Here is a 12,927-nt window from a genome sequence, read left to right as displayed (position 1 = left end):
AATAACATCATCAGTTGGCAAGGACAAGAAGAGGATTGAGTCGGTGGCAAGAGATGAGCAGGAACAGATGGACTTGCACAGCAAAAGTTATTCTGTGCTCATCCATCTTAGTTTAACTAATATCCTCATAAGGTGAGCTTTAAAGTTTCCTTTTAGCACATAAGTAGCAATTTCCCAGGCTGGAAAGATACATTTCTGTTTGTGCCATAAGCATGGGGATAGGCTATTTTAAAACTAGATCATTAACTTGTATTAAGAAGCAGAAACAAACATGAGAGGAGGGGAATAGAGATGGACATTGATGAAAATTATGCAAATATATTTTATATTTTAGTTATTAAGTGGGCCTTTTAATATAGCACCTAAGGTCATTATATTCCAAGACTTTAGTTGTAAACACATCTATTGAGAAATCATTGGAAATGCTACAAGTTAGACTTCTTGTGACTTCTTCCATCTCAGAAAATGGTTATTGAAAACTTGACCATGTTCTCTCCAAAGGCTCCATTTGTCTCTCACAGTCATTAGGAATGGTTGCTCTGCATTAGAAACCAATATTTGAAATGATGTATTTTGCTCATTAAGTTGGGGGGACTTTTTTTCCTCTATAGTCGCTTGTATTGGACAGAAGTTTCCAGTTTTGGCTACCAGATGTTCTACTACAGTATTATCAATCACACCTTGCACCAAATTCTGCAACCCACAGCTACAAACCAACAAAACAAAAGGAATCAATGTTCTTGTAATGTGACTGAATTTGAGTTAAGTGGAGCAATGGCTATTGATACCTCTAACCTAGAGAAACCATTGATATACTTTGCCAAAGCACAAGAGATCTGGGCAATGGATCTGGAAGGCTGTCAGTGTTGGAGAGTTATCACAGTACCTGCTATGCTCGGTAAGATGCTGATGTATGTGCACAGATATGTGTTAATAAGAGCAGCCCCTTCAATTGCATTTACAAAGGGCTTGCATTCCCCATATACTCAAAAGAATATACATATGATATTTGCTCTGTACCATGCCAAGTGTTCTTACAGAATTCAAATCAAGTTGTTTCCAGGAAAATTGTATGTAGGCATTCACATAATTTTCTAAATCTGTGTTTTAAAAAATTGTAATTAATAATAGAGCTACAATTTAATGAGCTTAACTGCATATTCTCAGCATGTACTAAATGCATTATTTTATTTAATCTTCATAATACCTCAGTGCAGTAGGTACTAATATCCTCATTTTACAGATGAGGAAACTGAGGCTGAGAAAAGTAAGGTAACTTTTCCCAAGGGCCACAGTTAGGTAGTAGGAGTTGAAACTGGGTCTAACTACAACATGCATGATCTTCCCGCTATCCTAAATTATCTCCACTTTGATGATCCCATAGATTCCACTTTCAACATGAGTTGGTCAATACCTGCGTGTATTTGTTGAAATTCACATGCTTGTAGAATAAATATTCGAAAGTCGAGTACAATTTGGAAGTCTCCTAATTAGGAGTAATTCAACAGAAAAAAATATATACTCTAAATATCCCATATACTCTTAAAATTACTCTTCATTGCCCAGTGTGGTAATCACTAGGCACATGTGGTTATTTAAGTTTAAATTAATTGAAATTAAGGCCAGGTGCAGTGGCTCATGCCTGTAATCCCAGCACTTTGGAAGGCCAAGGTGAGTAGATCACTTGAGGTCAGGAGTTCAAGACCAGCCTGGCCAACATGGTGTAGCCCTGTTTATACTAAAAATACAAAAATTAACTGGGCATAGTGGTGCATGCCTATAATCCCAGCTACTCAGGAGGCTGAGGCAGGAAGACTCACTTGAACCAGGAGGTGGAGGTTGCAGTGAGCCAAGGTGGTGCCACTGCACTCCAGCCTGGATGACAGAGTAAGACTGTCTCAAAAAAAAAATTAAAATTAAATAAAATTAAACATTTTAATCTCTCAGTCACGCTAGCTAAATTTCAAGTGCTCAAAAGTCTCAAATAGCTAATGGCCACTGTATTGGACAATGTAGGCATAAAACATTTCCATCATCACTGAAATCTATTGGTCATTGCTAGATTATACAGTAAAGTTTTGAAATTGCAAATATGTGTGTATGTGTTATAATTGTATATAGGTTTTGTTGACATGTCAATCAAGGCCTTTTAGAAGCAGTTCCTATGTTTAGAGGCCTTTTAGAAACAATTCCTATCATTAAATAGATTTAATGATAGAGGTAATGTTTTGAATGATTCCTCCTTAGGTATATTACTTGTTTCTGTTAAACCTGTGACAAAGACCCTTTCCTTGATCAAAATGTGGTTATGCTCCTCTGAGTCCTCTTCTTGACTAGGCCTCAACCTTGGTCTTCATGTGTCCCTCCTTGCTGAGTTCAGTTTTAGCAAGAATCCTACAAAGTCAGTTTAGAGAGAACCCCTACCACTGATACCTGATCAAGTTCTTCCTCTCCCACCCTTGATGGACATTGGTCTGATTTAAGTAAGAATCCTGTTTAGGTTCTTGGCCTGCCTTTAGCAAAAATCCCTTTAGGCTGATTTGACAAGGATTGCCCTGTCCTGGAGGCTGTCTCTTAGTATTTTTCCACCCAGTGACTTCCTCACTCAGTTTTTTGGCTATAAAAACCCCAACTGTCTTTGTTATGTTGCAATATTTGTCTTTCCTAGTGCGCTATTGCACTTGTCTTGACTAAAGTCTTTCTTACCATTTTAACAAGTATCAGAATAATTTTTTCTTTAATATTTGATACACAAGACACAAGAATTACCTAGTAGACCATTATATATGTATAAAACTGGCCAGTTTTTCATAAACCTGTAATTAAAATCCTAAAATTAGAAAATTAGAACAATTTTAGGGATCATTTAGATGTTATGATGTTACAAGAAATTTTTTCTTTAAAAATAGTCATGCTTAAACAACTGTTTCTTTAAAAAACCCTGCTACTTTATAAGGAAGTCTGTTTAAGCTTTTGGACAATTCTGAATATTAGTTTTTTTCTTGTATTTAGCCAGTCTTCCCTTCATTTCTCCCATTCATTAGTCTTAGTTCTTACCTCTAAATTTACAAAGAATAATTTAATCACTTTCCACATGATAGCCATTCAACTACGTAGAGATAACTGTTGTAGCTCATTGTAAGCATTTTTTTTTTGAGACACGGTCTCACTCTGTTGCCCAGGCTGGAGTGCAGTGGTGCAATCATGGTTCACTGCAGCCTCCATCTCCCAGGCTCAGGTGATCATCTTGCCTCAGCCTCCCAAGTAGCTGGGACTACAGGTGGACACTACCATGCCTCACTAATTTTAGTATTTTTTTTATAGAGACAGGGTCTTGCTATGCTGCCCAGTCTAGGCTTGAACTCCTGGGCTCAAGCAGTCTGCCTGCCTTGACCTCCCAAAGTGCTGAGATTACAGACGTGAGCCACCATGCTGGAATCAAGCATTTGCTTTGGAGGAAAAATTCAAGTATCTTCAATTGCTCCCCAGGCAATGTGGCATCTAAATCTTTGTCCTAGTCACCCTCCCATGATTTCATTCCAGCTAGTTAATATTCTCTTAAATATTGCCCCCATAAAGACACTGTACTCTCAATGTGTTCTTGTCGGTGAAGGGAGACTCTGACTATGAAGGTCTTCTTTTTGTTGTAGCCAAAAGTGGAATCAGATCTTTAGGATACCTGCCATTGAAAGACCATAGTCTTTTCCACATTCGTTATTATTAAGCCAGATCCCTTTCATTTGTTCATTTACAGAATTGATATGAAACTTAAATTTAGGATTTTACATTTGTAATTGGAATCAATTCCCTGATTCTGTTGTGATATTTTTGAATTTCAAGGCTGTAACTGAACCTGCTAGTGACGGTGATAATCATTTATTATCTGCAAAGTTGATAAATATGTTTACTATGCATTCATTCCAAACCATTGATAAAAATATTGAGAAAGGCACTGAGCCCTATGCCTATCATTTAATACTTCCCTCAGGTTGGCATTATTTGATTTTGATTCACATAGGTGGGTTTTAAATCCTGGGTCTGCCCTTTGGTGGCCTTGAGCAGATTATTTAACTTCTTTAAACTTCAGTTTGCCTTTCCACAAAATGAGGTTAGTAATAATAGTAGTTACCTGATTGGCTTGACATGGTGCTAAAATGAGAGGACATCTCTAAAACCTTTAGTCAAATGACATAAAATAAAGGTATTTTTTAATGTTGAAATAATAGATTCAAAATTTAGCAATTATAGAAAAAGAATTTCGTATATTGTTTAGAGTAAAAAATGTAAGATATTAATTTTGTTCTTTATATTCCTTATGTTTTTAACAGCAGGAAAAACCCTTGTTAGCTTAACTGTGGATGGAGATTTTATATACTGGATCATCACAGCAAATGACAGCACACAGATTTATCAAGCAAAGAAAGGAAATGGGGCCATCATCTCCCAGGTGAAGGCCCTAAGGAGTAGGCATATTGTGGCTTACAGTTCAGTCATGCAGCCTTTTCCAGGTAATAAAGTCACATTCGTAATCAGCTTGTTCTCCCAATTTAGGGTGGGAAAAATCTCATAATGTCTCATTCTCCAAGGCTGTCCCTTTAGCCCCTTTGTTGTGCTCTCATCCTTGCTCCAAACTCTACCAGTCTCTAGTGTGCACTGTGATTGCTGTTTGCCCTGGATCACAAATTACTTCTATGTGTAAACACAGCTTGGGGTGTGGTGGGCAACTTCAGAGATGGGAAACCTGTGTCCTGTTGTTCTCTCTGCCTGTCCTCTTTCTCTTCTCAATCCCATAATTTCTCTTCTTTCTTTTATTTCTCCCTTGCTGATATTTTAGGCCTCCCAGTGGTGTCAAAACGCATTGCATACAACCTTGTTTTCAAGTAACGGGTCATACTTCTGTTATTATGCAGTATGCAGTATTAGGTATTAAATCATTAACTATTAATATATACTATTATAATATGTAGTACCATTTAACATGAGTAAGCCTGTGCTACCATTTTTGTTAAGTTTTTATCTTTTTTTAAAAAAGTCACTGATGAAGTTTTTAGTGTTATGCCCCTCATCCTACTTTTCCCATAAACTGAATTTTATTTTGTGATTTGTATACTGCAATGATTCCTAGAAAGGCGTGTATCATGTTATAGCAGAACTGACTATATATTTTCTACTGACAGTCATAATAAAACATTGTTGAAATCTAAAAACCAGAGATTCTGGTATGTTGTATCTTTGTTCTCGTTGGTTTCAAAGAACATCTTTATTTCTGCCTTCATTTCGTTATGTACCCAGTAGTCATTCAGGAGCAGGTTGTTCAGTTTCCATGTAGTTGAGCGGTTTTGAGTGAGTTTCTTAATCCTGAGTTCTAGTTTGATTGCACTGTGGTCTGAGAGACAGTTTGTTATAATTTCTGTTCTTTTACATTTGCTGAGGAGAGCTTTACTTCCAACTATGTGGTCAATTTTGGAATAGGTGTGGTGTGGTGCTGAAAAAAATGTATATTCTGTTGATTTGGCGTGGAGAGTTCTGTAGATGTCTATTAGGTCCACTTGGTGCAGAGCTGAGTTCAATTCCTGGGTATCCTTGTTAACTTTCTGTCTTGTTGATCTGTCTAATGTTGACAGTGGGGTGTTAAAATCTCCCATTATTATTGTGTGGGAGTCTAAGTCTCTTTGTAGGTCACTCAGGACTTGCTTTATGAATCTGGGTGCTCCTGTATTGGATGCATATATATTTAGGATAGTTAGCTCTTCTTGTTGAATTGATCTCTTTACCATTATGTAATGGCCTTCTTTGTCTCTTTTGATTTTTGTTGGTTTAAAGTCTATTTTATCAGAGACTAGGATTGCAACCCCTGCCTTTTTGTGTTTTCCATTTGCTTCGTAGATCTTCCTCCATCCCTTTATTTTGAGTCTATGTGTGTCTCTGCATGTGAGATGGGTTTCCTGAATACAGCACACTGTTGGGTCTTGACTCCTTATCCAATTTGCCAGTCTGTGTCTTTTAATTGGAGCATTTAGCCCATTTACATTTAAAGTTAATATTGTTATGTGTGAATTTGATCCTGTCATTATGATGTTAGCTGGTTATTTTGCTTGTTAATTGATGCAGTTTCTTCCTAGCCTCGATGGTCTTTGCAATTTGGCATGTTTTTGCAGTGGCTGGTACTGGTTGTTCCTTTCCATGTTTAGTGCCTCCTTCAGGAGCTCTTTTAGGGCAGGCCTGATGGTGACAAGATCACTCAGCATTTGCTTGTCTGTAAAGTATTTTATTTCTCCTTCACTTATGAATTTTAGTTTGGCTGGATATGAGATTTTAGGTTGAAAATTCTTTTCTTTAAGAATGTTGAATATTGGCCCCCACTCTCTTCTGGCTTGTAGAGTTTCTGCCGAGAGATCAGCTGTTAGTCTGATGGGCTTCCCTTTGTGGGTAACCTGACCTTTCCCTCTCGCCACCCTTAACATTTTTTCCTTCATTTCAACTTTGGTGAATCTGACAATTATGTGTCTTGGAGTTGCTCTTCTCGAGGAGTATCTTTGTGGCGTTCTCTGTATTTCCTGAATCTGAATGTTGCCCTGCCTTGCTAGATTGGGGAAGTTCTCCTGGATAATATCTTGCAGAGTGTTTTCCAGCTTGGTTCCATTCTCCCCGTCACTTTCAGGTACACCGATCAGATGTAGGTTTGGTCTTTTCACATTGTACCATATTTCTTGGAGGCTTTGCTTGTTTCTTTTTATTCTTTTTTCTTTAAACTTCCCTGCTCGCTTCATTTCATTCATTTCCTCTTCCATCACTGATACCCTTTCTTCCAGTTGATCCCATTGGCTATTGAGGCTTCTGCAGTCTTCATGTAGTTCTTGAAACTTGGCTTTCAGCTCCATCAGCTCCTTTAAGCACTTCTCTGCGTTGGTTATTTTAGTTAAACATTCATCTAATTTTTTTTCAAAGTTTTTAACTTCTTTGCCATTGGTTTGAATTTCCTCCTGTAGCTCGGAGTAGTTAGATTGTCTGAAGCCTTCTTCTCTCAATTTGTCAAAGTCATTCTCCGTCCAGCTTTGTTCCGTTGCTGGGGAGGAACTGCGTTCCTTTCAGAATCTCTGGGACACATTCAAAGCAGTGTGTAGAGGGAAATTTATAGCACTAAATGCCCACAGGAGAAAGCAGGAAAGATCCAAAATTGACACCCTAACATCACAATTAAAAGAACTAGAAAAGCAAGAGCAAACACATTCAAAAGCTAGCAGAAGGCAAGAAATAACTAAAATCAGAGCAGAACTGAAGGAAAGAGAGACACAAAAAACCCTTCAAAAAATTAATGAATCCAGGAGCTGGTTTTTTGAAAAGATCAACAAAATTGATAGACCGCTAGCAAGACTAATAAAGAAGAAAAGAGAGAAGAATCAAATAGACGCAATAAAAAATGATAAAGGGGATATCACCATCGATCCCACAGAAATACAATCTACCATCAGAAAATACTACAAACACCTCTACGCAAATAAACTAGAAAATCTAGCAGAAATGGATAAATTCCTCGACAAATACACCCTCCCAAGACTAAACAGGAAGAAGTTGAATCTCCGAATAGACCAATAACAGGCTTTGAAATTGTGGCAATAATCAATAGCTTACCAACCAAAAAGAGTCCAGGACCTGATGGATTCACAGCCAAATTCTACCAGAGGTACAAGGAGGAACTGGTACCATTCCTTCTGAAACTATTCCAATCGATAGAAAAAGAGGGAATCCTCCCTAACACATTTTATGAGGCCAGCATCATCCTGATACCAAAGCCTGGCAGAGACACAACCAAAAAGAGAATTTCAGACCAATATCCTTGATGAACATTGATGCAAAAATCCTCAGTAAAATACTGGCAAACCGAATCCAGCAGCACATCACAAAGCTTATCCACCATGATCAAGTGGGCTTCATCCCTGGGATGCAAGGCTGGTTCAACATACGCAAATCAATAAATGTAATCCAGCATATAAACAGAACCAAAGACAAAAACCACATGATTATCTCAATAGATGCAGAAAAGGCCTTTGACAAAATTCAACAACCCTGCATGCTAAAAACTCTCTATAAATTAGGTATTGATGGGACGTATCTCAAAATAATAAGAGCTATCTATGACAAACCCACAGCCAATATCATACTGAATGGGCAAGAACTGGAAGCATTCCCTTTGAAAACTGGCACAAGACAGGGATGCCCTCTCTCACCACTCCTATTCAACATAGTGTTGGAAGTTCTGGCCAGGGCAATCAGGCAGGAGAAGGAAATAAAGGGTATTCAATTAGGAAAAGAGGAAGTCAAACTGTCCCTGTTTGCAGATGACATGATTGTGTATCTGGAAAACCCCATTGTCTCAGCCCAAAATCTCCTCAAGCTGATAAGCAATTTCAGCAAAGTCTCAGGATACAAAATCAATGTACAAAAATCACAAGCATTCTTGTGCAACAATAACAGACAAACAGAGAGCCAAATCATGAGTGAACTCCCATTCACAATTGCTTCAAAGAGAATAAAATACCTAGGAATCCAACTTACAAGGGATGTGAAGGACCTCTTCAAGGAGAACTACAAACCACTGCTCAATGAAATAAAAGAGGATGCAAATAAATGGAAGAACATTCCATGCTCATGGGTTGGAAGAATCAGTATCGTGAAAATGGCCATACTGCCCAAGTTAATTTATAGATTCAATGCCATCCCCATCAAGCTACCAATGACTTTCTTCACAGAATTGGAAAAAACTACTTTAAAGTTCATATGGAACCAAAAAAGAGCCCGCATCACCAAGTCAGTCCTAAGCCAAAAGAACAAAGCAGGAGGCATCACGCTACCTGACTTCAAACTATATTACAAGGCTACAGTAACCAAAACAGCATGGTACTGGTACCAAAACAGAGACATAGATCAATGGAACAGAACAGAGCCCTCAGAAATAATGCCACATATCTACAACTATCTGATCTTTGACAAACCTGACAAAAACAAGCAATGAGGAAAGGATTCCCTATTTAATAAATGGTGCTGGGAAAACTGGCTAGTCATATGTAGAAAGTTGAAACTGGATCCCTTCCTTACATCTTATACAAAAATTAATTCAAGATGGATTAAAGACTTACATGTTAGACCTAAAACCATAAAAACCCTAGAAGAAAACCTAGGCAATACCATTCAGGACATAGGCATGGGCAAGGACCTCATGTCTAAAACATCAAAAGCAATGGCAACAAAAGCCAAAATTGACAAATGGGATCTAATTAAACTAAAGAGCTTCTGCACAGCAAAAGAAACTACCATCAGAGTGAACAAGCAACCTACAAAATGGGAGAAAATTTTCACAACCTACTTATCTGACAAAGGGCTTATATCCAGAATCTACAATGAACTCAAATAAATTTACAAGAAAAAACAAACAACCCCATCAAAAAGTGGGCAGAGGATATGAACAGACACTTCTCAAAAGAAGACATTTATGCAGCCAAAAAACACATGAAAAAATGCTCATCATCACTGGCCATCAGAGAAATGCAAATCAAAACCACAATGAGATACCATCTCACACCAGTTAGAATGGCCATCATTAAAAAGTCAGGAAACAACAGGTGCTGGAGAGGATGTGGAGAAATAGGAACACTTTTACACTGTTGGTGGGACTGTAAACTAGTTCAACCATTGTGGAAGTCAGTGTGGCGATTCCTCAGGATCTAGAACTAGAAATACCATCTGACCCAGCCATCCCATTACTGGGTATATACCCAAAGGACTATAAATCATGCTGCTATAAAGACACATGCACACATATGTTTATTGTGGCACTATTCACAATAGCAAAGACTTGGGACCAACCCAAATGTCCAACAACGATAGACTGGATTAAGAAAATGTGGCACATATACACCATGGAATACTATGCAGCCATAAAAAATGATGAGTTCATGTCCTTTGTAGGGACATGGATGAAACTGGAAACCATCATTCCCAGTAAACTATCGCAAGGACAAAAAACCAAACACCGCATGTTCTCACTCATAGGTGGGAATTGAACAATGAGAACACATGGACACAGGAAGGGGAACATCACACTCTGGGGACTGTTGTGGGGTGGGGGGAGGGGGGAGGGACAGCATTAGGTGATATACCTAATGCTAAATGACGAGTTAGTGGGTGCAGCACACCAACATGGCGCATGGATACATATGTAACAAACCTGCACATTGTGTACATGTACCCTAAAACTTAAAGTATAATAATAATAAAAAAAAGAAATCTAAAAACCATACAAACAAAAACAAAAACAGTATTGCCAAAAAAATTAGCCGGGCGTAGTGGCAGGCACCTGTAGTCCCAGCTACTCCGGAGGCTGAGGCAGGAGAATGGCGTGAACCCGGGAGGCGGAGCTTGCAGTGAGCTGTGGTTAGTGTATCTTGAATGCAGACCTTGCACTCCAGCCTGGGTGACTGAGCAAGACTTGTCTCAAAACAAAAACAAAAACAGAAACAACAAACAAAAAAACAGTATTGCATGGCCTGATTGGTATTTTGTCAAGGCTCTCTTTGCTACTGAGGTACAAATATCATTCTAAATTAAGTATAACTCTCCTCTGGAGAGGGACAGATATGAATGACATAAACTGCCTTTGTTTAAATGTTTTCAGTTATAAAATATGTGAATTGAAAAATGTTAAAATTTATAAATAAAGCCTACTTTGTATTTTTGTAAAATAATTTATTTTTCACTTTGAGAAATTTAAGAGATTTTAAAAGTTCATGTGGCTTCTGGTTTCTGGCCCAGAAGCTTAGAAATTGCCACTCCACCCAAAAACAAGTAAAAGGCTGAGCAAACTGAAAATTTAACAGCTTTTCTTGGATCCACAAGAGAAGTGAGGTCACAGAGCAAACTGCTGTCCCCAGTTGGAAAGACAGATTGGTAAATACAGAGAATTACAATTTACCAGAGCAAAAACACATGAGCTGAAATCTTTTTGGAAAGCAGTGTTAGCGGTAGAAAAATCTAAACTGTAATTGATGAATTGCTTGAGGCTCGGTGTGGGTAACTCTGAGAGTTAGAAAGTTGAGAGGCATCCAGTCATAGGGGTGCTTCACACTTTTGTAAGTTTTACCTCCAGGAGCTTTAACTGGGTTTTTTCTTAGAAAATCTCCTTGTGCTTCCCATGGAGAGAAGGGAAAAGGAAAAATTTTGAAAGGCACCAGAGCATTCTGTTTTTCTTAACAAGGTCTGCATTCAAGATACACTAACCACAGCTGGACCTGCTCGGGTTTATCAGAGCTTAATTGACCTGGGCAAAGAGAAGTGCCCAACCCCAGCCCACTCCAGCCATCATGTCCCACCTAAGTGGGGTGGGGGACTGAAAAGAACCTGTGAAGTTCACAGTCGAAAAGCAAAGCAAAAACCCACTTGAAGACTGAGATCTAATCTAAGACTATAAAATGCCTCCCGTCCCCCTACACCTTCCCACCACATTACTAAAGGCCCATTTACAGCAGTTGCTTTCACCCAGTACAGCATATTCAGCTATCAAGAAAAAATTACAAGGCATACTAAAAGGCATAAAACACAGATTGAAGAGACAGAGGAACTATCAGAATCAGATTTAAGTATGGCAGGGATGTTAGAATTATCAGACTGAGAATTTAAAACAACCATGATTAATATGCTAGGGGCTCTAATGAATAAAGTAGTCAGTATACAAGCACAGATGGTCAATGTGAGCAAAGATATGGATATTTGAGGAAAAAAAGAAATGCTAGAGATAAAAACACTGTAACATATGAAGAATGTTTGATGGGCTTAATAGTAGACTGGATGTGGCTGAGGAAGGAATCTCTGAGCTTGAAAATATCTCAATAGAAACCTGCAAAACTGTAAAGGGGGAAAAAAAAGGAAAAAAACCAGAACAGAATATTCAAGAACTGTGGGGAAACTACAAAAGGTGTAAGATAGGTATAATATGAATACTAGAAAAAGAAGAGAGAAAGGAACAGAAGAAATATTTGAAAGAAATATTTGAAACAATAATGACTGATAATTTCCCCAAATTAGTGTCAGATACCAAACTACAGATATGGGAAGCTCAAAGAATACCCAGAAGGATAAATGCCAGAATCTACACTAGGCCTATCATATTCAAACTGCAGAAAACCAAAGATAAAGAAACAAATTCTGAAAGAAGCCAGAGGAAAAAATACTTTACCTATAGAGGAACAAAGATAAGAATTATATCCAACTTCTCCTCAGAAACTATGTAAGAACAGAGAAAAGTAAAATATTTAAAATGTTGAGAGAAAAAAACACTAACCTAGAATTCCATACCGTGTGAAATTATCCTTCAAAAGAGAAGGAGCAATAAAGACATTCTCAGACAATAATTGAGAGAATTTGTTATCAGTAGACCTGCTTTGGAAGAAATGTTAAAAGAAGTTCTTTAGAAAGAAGAAAAGTGATATAGGTCAGAAATGCAGATCTACATAAAGAAAGGAACAGCATTAGAGAATAAATAAGTGAAGGTAAAGTAAAAGTTTTTCTTTTTCTTAATTGACGTAATGGATAATAGTTTGTTCAAAATAATAATAGCAATAACATATTCAATTATATCCACTTATGTATGTATGTGTGCATATATATATGTGTATGTTTATATTTATATTAAGCAAAATGAATCACAGCAGTGACACAAGGGATAGAAAAGAGGACTTGGGATTATTTTGTTATTATAAGGTACTGCACACCTGTGAAGTGGTATAGTGTTGTTTGAAGGTGGACTTGTAATTACAATTATTAGTTGTAAATATACATTGCAAATTCAAGGGCAAATCGCTAAAAAATGTTTTTAAAAAAGTATAACTGATTCCCAAGAAAGGAGAGAAAATAGAATCATTTAGAATGCTCAAT

General features: G+C 37.6%; 1 protein-coding gene across 3 annotated transcripts in view; it reads left to right on the top strand.

The window, feature by feature from the left end:
• ROS1 (ROS proto-oncogene 1, receptor tyrosine kinase) overlaps positions 1–12,927 on the top strand; it is a 145,518-nt gene that overhangs the window by 70,110 nt on the left and 62,481 nt on the right. For 2 of the 3 annotated variants that reach the window (XM_032165650.2, XM_058430548.1), the window contains 2 exons: positions 612–898; positions 4,329–4,508. In XM_032165650.2, coding sequence (XP_032021541.1) covers positions 612–898; positions 4,329–4,508 — 467 coding nt within the window. The remainder of the gene's footprint in view (positions 1–611; positions 899–4,328; positions 4,509–12,927) is intronic. The other variant, XM_058430549.1, reaches the window with a different exon arrangement.

This window comes from Hylobates moloch, unplaced genomic scaffold, assembly GCF_009828535.3.
Source record: "Hylobates moloch isolate HMO894 unplaced genomic scaffold, HMol_V3 SCAFFOLD_2, whole genome shotgun sequence".
Taxonomy (NCBI): domain Eukaryota; kingdom Metazoa; phylum Chordata; class Mammalia; order Primates; family Hylobatidae; genus Hylobates; species Hylobates moloch.
This window is presented reverse-complemented; position numbering and strand designations above follow the sequence as displayed.